At 40.5% G+C, this 17,389-nt stretch overlaps 1 protein-coding gene across 1 annotated transcript in view; it reads left to right on the top strand.

The window, feature by feature from the left end:
• Positions 1–17,389, top strand: part of DNAH8 (dynein axonemal heavy chain 8) — a 367,659-nt gene that overhangs the window by 206,950 nt on the left and 143,320 nt on the right. Inside the window, exons 58-62 of the mRNA XM_059400544.1 lie at positions 5,012–5,121; positions 9,668–9,831; positions 11,179–11,371; positions 13,899–14,021; positions 15,561–15,691. Of these exons, the coding sequence (XP_059256527.1) occupies positions 5,012–5,121; positions 9,668–9,831; positions 11,179–11,371; positions 13,899–14,021; positions 15,561–15,691 (721 nt within the window). The remainder of the gene's footprint in view (positions 1–5,011; positions 5,122–9,667; positions 9,832–11,178; positions 11,372–13,898; positions 14,022–15,560; positions 15,692–17,389) is intronic.

Raw genomic sequence — 17,389 nt, 5'->3', positions numbered from 1 at the left:
GCCTTGGACTTTTTGTTTGTTGGGAAATTTTTAATTACTGATACAATTTCTTCATTGGTTATGCAGCGGTTAAAATTTCTATTTATTCTGACTTCAGTTTTGGAGGTTTATATGTTTCTAGGAATTTGTCCATTTCTTCTTGATTGCCTGGTTTCTTGGCATATAATTTCTCATAATATTTTCTTATAGTTGTTTGTATTTCTGTGCTATTGGTTGTGATCTCTTCATTTGTGATTTTGTTTATTTGGGCCCTTTCTCTTTTTCTATTTGATAAATCTGGCTAGGGGTTTATCAATTTTATTAATTCTTTCAAGGAACCAGTTCTTTCATTGATCTGTTCTACTGTGTTTTTTTTTTAATGTCATTTATTTCTGCTCTAATCCTTATTATTTCCCTTCCTCTGCTAGTTTTAGGCTTTATTTGATGTTCCTTTTCTAGCTCCTTTAGGTATAAGTTTAGGTTGTGTATCTGAGACTTTTCTTCCTCCTTGAGGTAGGTCCGTATGGCTATATACTTTCCCTTAGGACCACTTTTGCTGCATCCCAAAGGTTTTAGATTGTCATGTTCTCATTTTCATTTGCCTCCATGTAATTTTTTATTTCTTCTTTAATTTTGTGGTTGGCTCGTTCATTCTTTACTAGCATGTTTTTAAGCCTCCATATATTTGTAGTCTTTCCTAATTTTTTCTTGTGGTTGACTTCAAGTTTCAGACCATTATGGTCTGAGGATATGCATGATATGATTTCAATGTTTTTGTACTTGTTGAGGGCTGGTTTGTGACCCAATACATGATCTATTCTGGAGAATATGTCATATACATGCAAAAAGAATGTGTATTCTGCTACTTTAGGATGAAAATGTTCTGAATATATCTGTTTAGGTCCATGTGGTCCAATGTGTCACTCAGCCATTGTTTCCTTGTTGAGTTTCTGCTTAGATCACCTGTCCATTGCAGTTAAGTGGGGTGTTATTTTCCCCTATTATTACTGTATTATTACAATGAGTTTTTTAATGTTATTAATTGGCTTATATATTTGGGCACTCCAAATTGGGGACATAAGTATTTATAATTATTAGATATTCTTCTTTAAAAATTTTTTTAAAGATTTTTAAAATTTACATATTTGACAGAGAGATAGAGAGCACAAGCAGGCAGAGTGACAGGCAGAGGCAGAGGGAGAAGCAGGCTCTCTGCTGAACAGGGAACCTGATCCCAGGAGCCTGAGATCATGACCTGAGCCAAAGGCAGATGTTTAACCAACTGAGCCACCCAGGTGCCCCTACAATTGTTAGATCTTTGCAGCACTGTGTGGTCAGTAGACAGTGTATACTGTGTGCTGGTTTTCTGGGGGAGGTGCCTGCTTGCACTGATTCTCAGTCACAGTGGAGAGTCACCTACAGGGTACCAGGGTGAGGGCTTCGTATAAGCATCTCTGGCCTCCACTGAGGGGCACGGTGTTTCTCCCTGAAGTTGGTTAGTGCCTATTGGGATGGGTAGGGGACAGGGAATGGCATCGTCCCACTCTCTCATTCTGGAGTGGGGAGTACATGCCCACCACACCTCCGGAAGCCCTCGCAGAAAAATAATCACTTCTCTGGGGTCCCCAGCTTCTGTCAGATCCCTGCCTTCACCCTGTCTGTGTCCCAGCTGTCTGCCTGCTAGGCAGCATAGAACTCCCGTGTTTTATCTCGGGCACCTCGCTGGTTTTCAAAACTTTTTAGGGATTCTCATTGCACAAACCCATGCTGATCTTCTGGGGGAGGGTCTCGCCATGCTATGGCTGGTGCTGGTGTGTCCCAGAAAAGCAGTCGTGTGACCACGCAGTGGTTTGGGATTTTTGGTAAAATGCAGCAAAATGGTGGCACCAAGCCTTGCTGCCCTCCTCAGGCGTCTCTGTTCCTGTGCTAGCGAACAGACCAGCATGTTGGCTCCAGCCAGCTCTTCTGCCCCCAGAGAGGTCATGCCATGACTCCGAAACTCACTCCCAAGAAGGGGAACTGTGCCTCCCCAAGTGACCCCGGGGATCTTCAGACTACACTGCACAGTCCCGGGCCTCTGCCCTCCTTCTCCACCAGACTAGCGCTAAGCCCACCATGCATGACCCCAGCGATGGTGCAGATGTCTAGAACTTCTGACTTTGGGCTTCAACATTTATAAAGATTTGTGATAGTCAGCTCCTCTCCTTTTCCCAGTCTGGTTTTGGAGAGTTTTTATTGTGCAATCCTCTGCCTGCTGCATCACTCTTTCTTTCTCTCTCTCTTTCTCACTCCTCTCTCTCTGATCAGGGCTCCCTCCCCTTTGCAACACCTACATTTCTTCCTCCTCATAGATAACCTTTCAGCAGTTCCTACAGTCTATGATGTAGACATTTTTCTATCTCTAGGTGTGCAGTTTGTTCTCTTAGTCCTCAGATCTATTTCTTGGGTGTTGAGAATGATTTGATAATTATCTAGCTGTGTTCAGGGGTTGAGGCAAGCTCAGGGTCCCCCTATTCCAACACCATCTTTACTCCTCCTCCAGGAAAGAACTTTTTTTTTTTTAATTTATTTGACAGATGGAGATCACAAGTAGTAGGCAGAGAGGCAGGCAGAAAAAGAGGAGGAAGCAGGCTCCCCACTGAGCAGAGAGCCAGATTCAGGGCTCTATCCTAGGACCCTGAGATCATGACCTGAGCTGAAGGCAGAGGCTTAAACCCACTGAGCCACCAAGGCACCCCAGGAAAGAACTTTTTAAGAGAGACTCAGAAAGCATAAACCATAGGGAAGGAGATGACAAGCTTGACTAGATTAAAAATAAGATCTTTTGTTTGTCTAAAAAGCAACATTAAAGACTGAAAAGACAAGCCCCAAAAGTGGAAGAAAAAATTTCAACACCTATAGTAAAACAAAAAAGTTAGTAATCTGAACACTTAAAGAAATCCTGTGAATCTATCAGAGAAAAGCAAACATCCTAACATAAAAACCAAACCAAAGCATAAAACCAAAGGTCATAAAACCAAGCATTTTAGAAGAGGAAAGCAAATGGCCAATAAACAAATGTAAAGATGATAGACATGCTAATATTCAGGAAAATGCAAATTTAGAACACCAAGGAAATACCATTTTATACCCACTGGATTTGTAAATCAGGCATTGGTGAGAACGCACGAGAACTGAGACACTCACGCTGGTGTCTCATTGGGACAAGCACCAATGACTGGACCTAACTGCTGGTAAAGCAGAACGTGCGGACACCTGCGGCACTTCCACTCCCAGGCATACACCTCTTTATCCTTTGTCTCCTTAATGATTTGCACATTCTGAGTTGCATTTAGGAAGTCCTTTCCTACCCAGAGGTCATGCAGATACTGGCCTGTATTTTTTTCCAGACATTACAGTTTTGCCTCTCATAGTTAAACCCTTCAACCATCTTTACTTGATTTTGGGTATGTGTACCAGAAGACATGCAAGCATATTTATAGAACAACGTTCATGATAGCAAAAACCGTGAAATAATCCAAATATTTATTGGTGGAGAAATTGCGTCAATAAATGACAGTGTAGGCACCCAGCTTAATGCTATGCAGCAACAAACACGAATAGACACAGCTACAGGCTCCCACGTGGCTTCAGTCCAGGAGTATCTTGGGTAAAAGAAGCAAGTCAGAAAGGAATACGTGAGAGGATGTGCAATTAAATTTCAAAAGTTGAAGTTAAAGAAAAGGTTCAAGGTCAAAACCCTAAGCAGAAAAGCTACAAAGAAAAGCAAGTCACAGGTTCTCACCAGGTCAGAGTCGTGGCTGCCCGGGGAGGAAGAAGGGGTTGTGGACGGGGATGGACAAAGGGGGGCTTCTGCTGTGTGTGGGCAAGGTTGTGTTTCTCAATCTAGTAGACTCTATGTGAGCGTTTATTTGTTAAACTATTTTATACATGCTTCCGTGTGATTAATACTGAAAAGTAAAGATAGAAAGAAACGAGAAACTGAGGCTCAGAGAAGTAAAATGACTGCCCCAGCATGGCAGAGGTGTGGCGCTAATCCTGTTTTTCGATTCCAGACACCAAGCTTCTTACAGAACACTTGGCCCACAGGAAGTTAGGGATCTAGAATATGGGGATTCAGGGAGCAAAAGGGCCTTGTAGGCATTGGACACAACCAACCCTGGCTTTACAGGACAATCTGATATTCCCTCGGGGCTACTCTTCTTCATCCACGTGAATGACCCCAGTTTCTTTAGCTGGTCCTCCCTTTGTAAACCTTCTCTGTGTCCCTGAGCACATACTCCTGTTTGTGTTCCTCTGAAAATACCATGTTCAGAACTGAAAGCGTCATTCGACATGCAGGCTCACCAGAGTGAAGTAGAGTAAAATCTGTAAAATTTTGTAGTTTAAAACCCAAAACACTGAGAATTTAGAGACCATCTATAAATGTACAACCCAGTCCTTCGTGAGGAGGGATTGTGTCCGATTGTCATGGTGCTGAGTGTTTCCTAGGGGCGTCACCAGCCCAGGCGAGTGTCCCAAGGTGTGGGTCCTGATTCCAATTCTGTCAACAACCAATCCGTGTGATGTTGAACAATTTGCCTTCCCTGTCTTGATCTGGTCTCCGTATCTGTGATACGAGCAAGAAGTCTCTAAATTCTTTTCCAGCTCTTGTTGGCTTCAGGGCAAGTGTTTTGTAGGCTCCAGACACAGGCTGCCTAGTTTCAAACTTCAGATCCACCCACATACAAGCTGTGTGACCTTGGGCAAGTTACTAAACTCATATTAGAATGGGAATAATGATAATATCTTTCTGAGATCCTTTTCCATAGGATGTGGGGAAGATTAAGTGAGTTAATACATATAAAATGCTTACTGCTGCACACTAGCTTTGCTGGCCCCACTTCTGACCTCCAGTCTTAGCTGATTCCTTGAGACAAATTCTTAACCTCACCCAGCTTACTCAGTCTTATCATGATTTATTCACCAGGATAAACATGCGCCTTGTAATCTTTTCGTAAGTGTGTGCCTTCAATCTTGTTTTCTTTTCCAGGAATTATTGGCTGTGGGTACTTTGATCCTTGCAGAAAGTTCAAACCTGAAGTATGTGATATGATTGCAAATTTAGTCTCAGCAGGCAGAGTGCTATGGCAGTGGACAAAGGTACAGAAGCGTTATTGTCCGTAATAACAGAAAGTCAGCTGTCCATTCTCACCTCATGGCTCATGAGCTTATAATCACATCATGGAGTAGTGGGGGGGGGGGATGGGGGAAAAACAAATTAGGTGCTCGAATAGATTTATGACACTTTTTCCTTCCAGGGAGCAAATATTCTGGCTGGAAGTTGCTTTCCATATGTATGAGATATTACTATAAGATAAAGTAGAATTTTGCTAAAATGAGAACACTGCTTTTCCACTTGTTACTCTGATTTGTATGTCAGACACTCATGTGTTTACTGGCTGACTGAATGCATGAATTTCAGGATGTTCTTAGCTACCTGAGACTTAAAGTCTAACTTGTATGAGTCTCTGAGATGGAGCGGGGATTAGATGGATGGAAATGTATTTCACAAAAAAGAATATATATATATATATTCTTTATATATGTATATATATATATTTATATATGTATATATGTATATTTAAGATTTATTTATTTACCTTAGAGAGTAGGGGGAGGGGTAGAGGGAGAGGGAGAGAGAGTCCCGAGCATAGTCCACTCTAAGTGTGGAGCCCAACGCTGGGCTCGATCTCACGACCCCGAGATCATGACCTGAGTCGGATGCTTAACCAACTGTGCCACTCAGGTGCCCCTAGTCTAGATTTTAATATACAGGTCAGTCTCCTAAGTAAACTCAGTAAACCTGTAGCTATCACCAGATGACTTAAAGCAGACTCATGAAAAAGCAATTAAGTGTAGGTCTGTGACATCTCAGACCTATGCTTAGAACGAAGTTGAGGTATTTGCTAAAAAACGTTCATTAGGCCAATTACACATTTCCTGGAGGAAGTTTATGTCCTGGTAAAACCTGGAGGGTGCCAACCTCTCAGATTCCTGGAATTCTGGGTAAGAGAATTACCAGGAGAGGAATTGGGTGTTTCTTATGAAATGCTCAGTCCACACAGTGCCCTGTAGTGGCCAGTTCCTTGCAGGGCCTTCTCCTTGCCAACACAGGGTCTTTGCACATGCAGTTCTGCCTCTTGTAAGGAAACTTCAAAATGAATGGCAGGGGCTGAGTGTCTGAGATAATTTTCTGTGGTAAGACCCATCTGTTTTCCCAGGGGGCTACTGTTCACAGTAAGGAGATTATATACATATTCTCCTGAAAAGCTTTCGCCTTCTGGGTGTCTTTCCATCAAAGGTTCTTTTGTTATACAAGTGTTTACTGGTTCCTTTCTCATCTTTCTTTACTTCTTTAACCTGTATGGCACAAGCTTTCATTCCACTGCTCTCATCAAGGTTACCAGAGACCTCAGTCTTGCCAAATAAATCCAAGGGGTGATTTCTTCCTCTCACTTGACCCTTTAGCAGCATTTGACATAAATTATCCCTCTTTATTTTTTTTTAAAGATGTTTTTATTTATTTGACAGAGAGAGATCACAAGTAGGAAGAGAGGCAAGCAGAGAGAGAGAGAGAGATGAGGAAGCAGGTTCCCTGCTGAGCAGAGATCCCGATGTGGGACTCGATCCCAGGACCCTGAGATCATGACCTGAGCCGAAGGCAGAGGCTTAACCCACTAAGCCACCCAGGTGCCCCTAAATTATCCCTCTTGACACCTTCTTCACTTGGCTTCCAAGGGACCTCATGCTCTTGGTTTTCTTTCTACTTGACAAGTTATCTTTATAAAGATCCCCTCTCCTTCCCTTCCCCTAGATACTGGAGTGCGCCCGATTTCGACTCTAGAACCTCTCCCTTGTATGCATTCTTCACCCAGATGGTTTCTCCAGCTTCAGGGCCTTAAACACCATCTCCATGCTGATGACTTCAAAATCAGTGTCCAGTCCAGGCCTCTCTGCTTGGCTCCTTACTGGTTTCTAACTGCTTAGTAGACATTGCCGTTTAGATGTCCAATAACCATCTTAAAGTTAACGTGTCTCCACAGAATCCAACTGAGCTTCAGTATGATCTTGACTCAGACTTTGGCATCTTTTTGGTTAATAGCAACAACACTGATCCTCCTCCACAGACTAGGAAACTGCTGCCATCCTTGGTTTGTCTCCTCTGCCCCTCTACTTCCAGTTCTTCAGCAAGTCTCCATTACCATGCTTTCAGAATACAGTCCCAAGCTGAGCACTCTGCCATCTCAGAGTGACCCCCTCGCCCCAATAGATGCTTCAATCACCTGCCCTCTGGACCATTCAGTGACTTGCTTTCTTCTTGCCATCCTAGAGCATGTTCTTTACATAATGCTTTTTTAAAAAGTAAATCAGAGGTGCCTGATCCTGGGGTCCTGGGATCAAGCCCCATGTCAGGCTCCCTGCTCAGTGGGGAGTCTGCTTCTCTCCCTCTGCCTGCTGCTCCCCCCTGCTCTTGCTATCTCTCTCTCTCTCTCTCTCTGTCAAATAAATAAATAAAATCTAAAAAAAAAAATTTTTTTTTTTTTTAAAGTAAATCAGAGATCATTACTTCTTGAAACCACCAGGAGGCTCCCAGTTAGACTTGGAGTGAAACCCGGATACATCTTACTCTGCCCTCTTGCTGTTCCTTCAACACCCCACATTTTTTGCGCCTCTGGGCCATCATACTTTGAGTCATTCTCATCCTTCTTACTTTCAGAGGGGCTTTCTCAGGTAGGCTCTAAAGTAACTGTCCATGGTCCCCAATGGTCATTATCTGTCTCCTGACCATACTTTTATTTTTTCTGACCATGACTTTTATCATTATTTTTTGTCAACTTGTTTGTTTACCGATATATTTGCTTCTTATTTATTTATTGTCAGGCTCCCCCACTAGAATGGAAGCTCCCTGATGGTAGTGGATTGAGCTGCTAGTTACCATGCTATATTTTTAGTTACCATGGTATCTTCCTAAGGACAGCAGGAAGTACTTGAAAATAGCCACTGAATAATGAATACATCTTTCTCCCTTCCCTACCCCCAAATAAACAGCAAGCAGCCTTTTTTGTATCTTTTCTTCAAACCTCTCATCCTTCCAAAGCACTTTTAATCCTTGTATACCATTTCATCCTTATATTATTGGACACAGCCTTATCTTTTTAAGATTTATTTATTCATTTGAGAGAAAGACGGAGAAAGAGAGTGGGGGGACAGAGGGAGACATGGGGCTGGATCCCATGACCTTGAGATCATGACCTGAGATGAAATCAAGGATTGGATACTCAACCAACTGAGCCACCCAGGCACCCCTACTTTGCAAAGCTTTAAAGGAAAAGCCCAGGTGAGAAAAGAAAGGAATTGACAAAAATTAAAGTGAAAGAAGCAGGTTAACAGGTGAGAAGAGGGGAAAAAAAAAAGGAATTTATTCAATTCTCTTTAATGATTGCCTCAATGGCTGTCCCAGCGGAGGTCCTTCATAGCAAAGAAATAAGCAGTATTCACACAGCCTGAGCCCTTTATTTCTGCATATTTGTAATATAATCTTACATTTTGGTGAGTAGAATGCATATTTTATCTGGGAATGGAACTGAGCAAAGAGGGAAATTGAAGGAGAATTGCTAAAATAACACTTGTCTTCATTCTGTCTTCCCTGGCTACCTGCTGTTTTAACTGACACAGGGAATTAGCCTATAATGATTCTGCGATAAGCTCAATGGGCTACTTTTTCAATGTAGAAAGGGCATATTCCATGAATAGGTCCTTAAAAAAAAATTTTTTTTTTTTTTTTGCTTTCCCAAATTAATCATGTGGGGAGTTTACTTTGAATCTCCAGAATTATTGTTTGCACACTCAAAATGATGCTATTGGTATCATTTACAATCTTTACACATGGCCAGCAATGCTTCCCACACCTAGTAAACCTCAAGTTTATCCGTTGACTAGTATCTCTCCACACAAGAATGTGTCGTTGGTATAGATTTGCCTGTTTGGATTCAAAACCCAGAAAAGCCACCTAGTTATTACAGCTGCATTTCACAGTTGCCTGCCAACTTACTATGGGTAGACAGATAAGTGAAAGCATGCTGACTGAGTTTGGATCTCCACAATGAAATGTAGACTATGATATATTGACAGAAATCCAAATATACTAAAGACCTTATAGCAATCTATGGAAATGATCGTTATTGACTTTAGAAGTGAAATTTCATTGTTCTTAACTGTGTGGCAACAAGCTCACACCCAGTTTTTTGTTATGATGTATTTCCACATACACACTAATATGGTTAACAATGATTAGGAATGGTCATTCCCACAACTCACATAGTTTTTTAGAATACAGGGGAAAGCGACTTGTTCAAAGCCAACTAATGCTGATGGAACGGGCATTGGCATTGGCATCTAGAGTGTTACTCTCGAATGGATCTGATTCAAGAGCTTATGGTCTTTGAAATTCTATGTTGGTTTATTTATGATGTGATTTTCTTATCAGCGCTGCAACAAAAATATAAACTTAATCTTGATTTATTTACTCAGCTGATTTCATTTAAAATGAAATTTGTGAAATAAAGTAATTCTAAAGAACTGTTTTTATCTTTTAGTTTTATCTGTGAAGCACCTTGAGAGTAATACATTTTTTTTCCATCTCTAGATGAAAATGCTGCCAACGCCTTCTAAATTTCATTACATTTTCAATCTTCGAGATCTTTCCAGAATTTGGCAAGGAATGTTAACCATAAAAGCCGAGGAGTGTGATTCGATATCTATTCTCCTTTCACTTTTCAAACACGAGTGCAACAGAGTAATTGCAGACAGGTATATATCGTAGCACTTGAGTTTAAATGTACTATGTAAAAAGTTGATGCTGTGTGACCCAATTCCTGCATTATCTACTCAAATAATTAGAGTATTGTCTTCATTTGCTCTGGGGCTCGTGAATCATTGATGCCATTTCCCACTTGCTGGTCCTCTTGAAAAATGTTCAGCCAGTCTACTTGAGTATTATCTCCATAACACATCTTTTTAAATGACCACATCATCTGATAACATTCAGAGGTGAATTTTAGTTATGTATATTTTCTAAAATGTTTGAGCTCTGTGTAGTTTTCACTTGGTGAAATCTGGGAACATAGGCTCAGTCATAGTTCTGAGCCTCCCCTTCCTCCCGTTTAAAATACGGATGGTGATGCTGATCTTGCAAAGCTGTAAGGGATTATCACAACATCACATACATATGTAGTTTTTCTCACATGTTGGTCCCCCTGCTATGGATAGATTTACAATGAAACAAATGAAACAAATGCTCTTCCCCCTCTGATACTGGTAGGTCTGAAAAGGACCTGTGCTGTGTGCTCACAAAACCAGAAAGTGGGCGCTCGCCCACTACTTAATGTCAGTCTGCACTCTTATTGCAAATCTTAGGAACCTTTGACCCCACTTAAGTGACTCATCTGTATTGTTAAAGAAAAAAATTATTTATGACACCTGTTCAAACAATAAGGCATGCAGACTTTATTCAGGACTATTGGCAATGGGTATATGGACCACTGCGATGGGGTCTCCTGTGGAGAGAAATTGAGCTCAACTCCAAATATGACAAGGAAAGAGTGGGAATTTATAGCCATGGAGAAGTTTAGGGTAGGTCGGTGGTTATAAACTACTGAAAGGATATATCAAAGGTAAGGGAGGGATTCTAGCTAAACTGACCTAATAGGATTCTTGCCAAAAACAGACTAGGGTGAATAGATATTACATGGGGAGGGTGGGGAGTGGTGATGGGACATGAGGAATTTGGTCAGATATTGGAGGGTGATCAGATCATGGGGAGTGGGAGATTCTGGGATTAAACCCACTTGACAGGATTCTTGGTACAATTGGGTAATGCAAAGAAAGACACAGAAGTCCAAAAGTCAAGGCCTAATTGGTAAGAGGATTCAGAGGAGACTAAGATTTTAATCAAGGAGAGACTCTTTGCCAGTATTTTCTTTAAGTAATACTCAGTGTTATAACTCTCTTGAATGGAGCTACATCCTTTTCTGTCCTCCTGTTCTGAGGAGTCCGAGGTGCAGGATGGGGCCTTAAGAGGTAGAGGGAGGTCAGGCATGTTCAATTAGGAAAGATGCCTTCATATTTTACGTATTTACTCCTGTATTTCTCTCCCAGATTTATAACACCTGAAGATGAGCAGTGGTTTAATATCCATCTTGTTCGAGCAGTTGAAGAGAATATTAACCCAGATGTGACATCGTACATTCTTCCTGAACCATATTTTGTGGATTTCCTCCATGAGATGCCTGAACCAACCGGTGATGAGCCTGAAGACACCATATTTGAAGTGCCCAAAATTTATGAACTGGTATTTATTTTCTCCTTTGAAAAGAGCTTTTCAATCAAGCACCTAACTATATATTTCTTAGCACCCTGGAGTCCTACCATGGAGTTGGAACTTCTGCATTAGTTATATGTTGGGATTCATATCCAAGAAAAATATTTCAGTGTAATTTAGGAAGTAAAACATTTCAGTGTAATTTAGAAGCAATCTCATTAAAGTCAAGTATAAGACAAGGATGCCTCCTATTATCACTACTATTAAGTATGGTTTTGAAAGTTCTAGGCAATGAAACAAATGACAAAAAAAAAAGATAGAAAAAAACAAAAGTATTGTGTGCAGGTGAGGTGATTATCTCTTAATATAATAGAAAAGAACTGAACATCTGTTTTAACTCTTAATAGTTCAGTAAGATGACCAAGTGTGATAGAAATAAAAAACTCAGTAACTTTCCTCTATATGAAAGGCTGGAAAGTTATGGTTGTTGGGCCAGATCCAGCCCTCTGCCTGTGTTTTGTGAAATTTGTGAGCTAGGTAGGGTGTTTACATTTTTTATATGGGTGGAAAAAGAATCCAAAAGAGAAGAATATGGTGGGACATGTGAAAATTACATGGCATTCAAATTCAGCGTTCATAGGCAAAGTTGTATTGGAACCCAGCCATGTGGATTTGTTTCCGATGGCCCAGGACCACTTCTGCACTATGAGGGTGGAGGGAAATAGTTGTGACAAACCATATGGTCCAGGAAGCTTTAATCCTGCCCTTTGCAGAAAAAGTTTGCCAACTCTTGCCAACAATCGTGCAATAGAAACTATAATAGGAAGGTACTTCATTTAACAACAACAAGTATGTTAAACATCTAGGGATAAACATGATAAAACTTGACTTAAGTCAACACATCATTCTCCCTAAATTAATGTATAGGTATGTAAAATTAATGTATAGGTAATATATAGATTTCATGAAGTTTGAACAGGACTCCAAAAGGACTTTTTTCCCTCTGAGAGAGAGAGAGAGCATGCACATGCATGCTTGTGTGGGTGAGGGGGGTTAGGCAGAAGGAGAGGAGGAGAGAGGATCTTTTTTTTTTTTTTTAAAGATTTTATTTACTTTTCTGAGAGAGAGAGAGAGACAGAGACAGAGAGACAGAGAGAGAGCAAGAGAGCATGAGCAGGGGGTAGAGAGAAACAGGCTCCCCACTTAGCAGGGAGCCTGATGTGAGGCTTGATCTCAGGACCCTAGGATCATGACCTGAGACAAAGGCAGATGCTTAACCAACTGAGCCACCCAAAATCTTAAGTGGGTTCCACGCTCAGCACAAAGTCCAAATTGGGGCTCAATCCCAGGACCCTGATATCATGACCTGATCCAAAACCAAGACTCAGAGGCCCAGCTGACTGAACCACACAGGTGCCCCCCAAAAGGATTTTTTTTTCAAGATTTAATTTACTTTAGAGAGAGTGAGAACCTGGGGGAGGAGCAGAGGGAGCATGAGAGAGAATCCCAAACAGACCCAGTGCTGAGTGCATAGTTGATGTGGGGCTCAATCTCACAACACTGGGATCATGACCTGAGCCAAAAGCAAGAGTTGATGCCCAATTGACTGCTCCACACATGTGCCCCACAAAAGGTTTTTTAAGCAGGGTCACAAACAAAGTACTTCTGAAGTGCATGTAGGTCAAAGAATTAAAGGGAGAGAAAATATTTGCAAAACAAAGTATTTACTTAGAAACTGTTTGACTACATCAATGATGTAGAACTTCTGTGTGTTTTTTAAAAATCCATAAACAATATTAAAAAGCAAATACAAACAGAAATATTTGTTATATTCCAATGGTAGTTCCCATGGGTGGGAGTTGGCACTGGGGTTTCTGAAGGGGAAGGTCAAGGAATGATTTCATGCTGGCAACCAGCTAATGCTGTTAAAGTTTCAGACCTCTGATAATGGAAGTAACTTATAGTCAACCAATCCATGAAAGATATTTAGAAGTCCATTAGGTTTTTATCTTTATTTTTTGAAAGACTTAATTGATTGGGCCCCTGGGTGGCTCAGTCATTAAGCGTCTGCCTTCAGCTCAGGTCATGATCCTAGGGTGCTGGGATTGAGTCCCGCATCAAGCTCTCTGCTCAGCAAGGAGCCTGCTTCTCCCTCTCCCACTCTCTCTGCTTGGGTTCCCTTTCTTACTCTCTGCCAAATAAATAAATAAATAAATTCTTAAAAAAAAAAAAGACTTTATTTATTTATTTGAGAGAGAGTGAGTGCAAGAGAGGGGAGGAGCAGAAGGGAAAGAGGAAAGAGGGAGAGAGTCTCAGGCAGACTCTACGCTGAGTGTAGAGTCTGATGCAGGGGTTGATCTCACGACTGGAGATCACAACTGGAGTTCACAAACTGAGCTGAAACCAAGAGTTGGCACTTAACCTAACCTAACTGAGACACCAATCCACCTCTCCATTAGGTTTTTTAAAAAATTAGAATTACTTTTAAGAGCCTTTACAATTGGTGATTTCATAGATTTGAGCTCTTAAATATTTTTTTCTCTCTCTGTACCCACAGGTCCCATCCTTTGACTTCCTGTCTGAAAAACTCCAGTTCTACCAGAGACAGTTCAATGAAATCATTAGAGGAACATCTCTTGATCTAGTGTTTTTTAAAGATGCAATGACTCATCTTATTAAGGTTCTAACTATTGACTATTTGTTGATATATGTATCAATATATCATATATATTATATGATATATGATCATATAAAAACTGGGTAAATTGCACAGACAGATGTTTTGAGAGAAGAAATAAGTAATTTCAGGCAGAGTATAGAAGAATGTCTGTAGGTTGGGTTGTTCACTGTCTCAGAAAACAAAGGCTTAATCAGAAACCCCTTAGCTGAATCCATCTACATGACAGCAGATGATTTTCAAGGACAAATTGATGGGTTTTTGTATTCAGAGCTTTTGACATGTCTGTAGTTTTTCCTTTCTAGAAAGTAAGCTAGAGAACCCTGTGAATATGTAGTCCAATTTTTATTTTGGTATAATGGGAATCCTGTTCCCTTCCCTGTAGCGGAAAAGTTGATGCTTTTAAAAATGTCAATTTCATGATTGGCTTACAGATCATGGGCAAACTGATGAGGAAAGAGTAAGGTGGGAGCACAGGACTGGTATAAAAACAGAAACCAATTAGATAACGACACCCAAAGGAGCCATTTGTATCATGTGTAGATCGAAAAGGAGTTTCTACAGGAAGTCTGAACACAGTGTCAGGAGGTTTGATAAAGAGGCAGTTTGTTCTGTGTTTATTATACTTTGTCTTCCCCAAAGTTGGTGAATTTCCAGATGTCCTAGGGCTGTTTTACATCTATCCACGTCACAAGTAACTATTGCGTACTCGCTGTGACAAGGTCTCGGAGGCCTGGTTAACATATTAAAAAATATAATGATAGAATTGGACCCCCCAAGTGGTTAACATATTAAAAAATATAATGATAGAATTAATACATACCACCGTGTTACTATCTGCCATCTGTCAAATTTCCATTTAAAAAAAAAGCTTTTAGGTATGATAATGAAATTAGTGATCCAACTAGACTTTCATCTTAATCAGTGGCATTAATGTAAAAGGCAGTTTTTTAGCAATGTCTTCAATGGCCTGCGTAAGATGTGAGCCACAATTCCAATCTTATCCTTATCAAGGAAATCAGCCATAGAAAAGCAACAGAAGACTAGTCTAAGTCGTTTTCTACAAATGCCTTCCTGCCTTTCTTGTAAGTAGAATTTGGGTACTTAAAATTTTTTTCATTGGCAGAGATACAATAGAGGTAATATTCATTGTAGAGCAGGGTGTCTATCTAGGTTAGTGTGTTAGACTGAACAATAAGCGGATAATCCAAACCTTTCTGTGGATTGGGAAAAGTAGCTCCATCATGCTTTGTGTCCGAAAATAATAAAATTCAAAATTACACACACACACACGCACGGAGAAAGTGGCTTTGAAATAGGAGGTAGGAAAGCCAATTTGTTCTCTCTTTCATGACAGGCAAGGAAAGAATTTGAGTTGACTAAATCAGTAGGAGGCATAACTAAAAAACTGACATAAACCATTAAAGGAAAAAGTCCAATGTAGTCTGCACACGTACCTTCAAAATTTCGACTCATGTAGGGCAAGAAGATGTGAACAGTTGAATTCTATTTGTAAATACATACCGTTTTATTCCCAAACAGATTTCACGAATAGTTCGAACATCCTGTGGAAATGCGTTGCTGGTGGGTGTTGGTGGTTCGGGAAAACAAAGTCTTTCGAGATTGGCCTCTTTTATAGCTGGATATCAAATATTTCAGATTACATTAACCAGGTAAGGTGAAACAAAACCCAGAAATATATTTTTCTATAATTAATTTCTCTGAAATAAAATGTTCACTTGAAAAATATGACAATTTGGTGTATCTTTTAAATTAACTTTTTATTTAAGTATAACTTATTTAAGGAAATGTATGCAAATCTTGGGTGTCACAAAGTATGTACACCTCAGTTGTTAGTCTACAGATGAAGAACTAAAATATCAGCAGTACCCCTCAAGGGTTGTCTAGTCATTACTCTCTTAAGGTTAATCATACTCTGACTTCTAAACCTACTTAGTTTTACCTATTTTTGAGCTTTCTTTCTTTTTTTTTTTTTTTAAGATTTTATTTATTTATTTGACAGACAGAGATCACAAGTAGGCAGAGAGGCAGGCTGAGAGAGGAGGAAGCAGGCTCCCTGCAGAGCAGAGAGCCTGATGTGGGGCTCGATCCCAGGACCCTGAGACCATGACCTGAGCCGAAGGCAGAGGCTTAACCCACTGAGCCACCCAGGTGCCCCCATTCTTGAGCTTTCTATCTATCAAATGCTATGCAATCGACTCTTGGGTCTGGTTTCTATTGCCTGTATAGTGTTTGGGGCTTTCGTCCATGGTACTGCATGTACCCGTGGTTTGTTCATTCTTGTTGCTGGACAGACCTCCACTTTCTCACATTTTACCACAATTTGTTACCTGTTGTGCTATTAATAAACATATGTGGGGATTTTTTGGCAAGTAGAGCTGTAAGGAGTGTTCTTGCCCATGACTGAGTACAGTTCTGGAGATAGAACGGCTGGGTGTGGAGTGGACATATATTTAGTGTTCGTTCCCCTGAGGAGTTGTTTTCCACAGTAGTTCCACCTTCACTTCCACCAGCGGTTCATGAGGGTTTCAGTTGCTCTGCATCCGGGAGCGCTTTCGGCACCGTGAGTCTTTCTCGCTTGAGCAGTGCTGGTGGATGTGTAGTGCTATGTCTCGGTGCCTTCTGTTTGCATTTCCCATGGCTCATATTGAACCCATTTTCAGAACTTACTGGCTGTTTGGACAGATCTGTGTTATGTCCTTTGCTTATTTTTTTCCCCAGTTAGGATGTGATTCTTTCTCTTACTGATTTTTAGGAGTTCTTTATATGTTTTAGATCTAATTCTGTTGTCAGAATGTATATTGCATGTATCTTCTCCAAGTCATTGGCTTGCCTTTTCACTCCTGGCGGATCTTACTTTTTTTTTTTTTTAAGATTTTATGTATTTATTTGAGAGTGAGCGAGAGAGCACACTCACACGTCTGCATGAGTGGGGGGAGGAGCAGATGGAGAGGGAGAAGGAGACTCCCGGCTGAGCTGGAAGCTCCCACTTGGAACTCGATCCCAGAACCCTGAGATAATGACCTGAGCTGAAGGCAGATTCTTAACCACCTGAGCTACTCACGTACCCCTTGGTAGATCTGATCTTACTTTTATTATTATTATTATTATTATTATTATTATTGTGTTTTTATGTCTAAATTACATTTTTTATTACGTTCAATTAGCCAACTTAAGTTACCAAATTTTTTTTCTTTTAGTGTTCTTTGTATTCTGTTAAAAAATATTTGTTTACCTTTGTTTACCTATGAAGATATCTCCTGTGATTTCCTTCACATTTACAAACAAAATGTGCTCTTTCTACATTTAGAACTATAACCCACCTAGGATTTATTTTCTTATAAAGTCTG

This window comes from Mustela nigripes, chromosome 5 (assembly GCF_022355385.1).
Source record: "Mustela nigripes isolate SB6536 chromosome 5, MUSNIG.SB6536, whole genome shotgun sequence".
Lineage (NCBI taxonomy): Eukaryota > Metazoa > Chordata > Mammalia > Carnivora > Mustelidae > Mustela > Mustela nigripes.
Note: the sequence above shows the minus strand (reverse complement) of the source record. Positions and strands in the feature narration are given on the sequence as shown.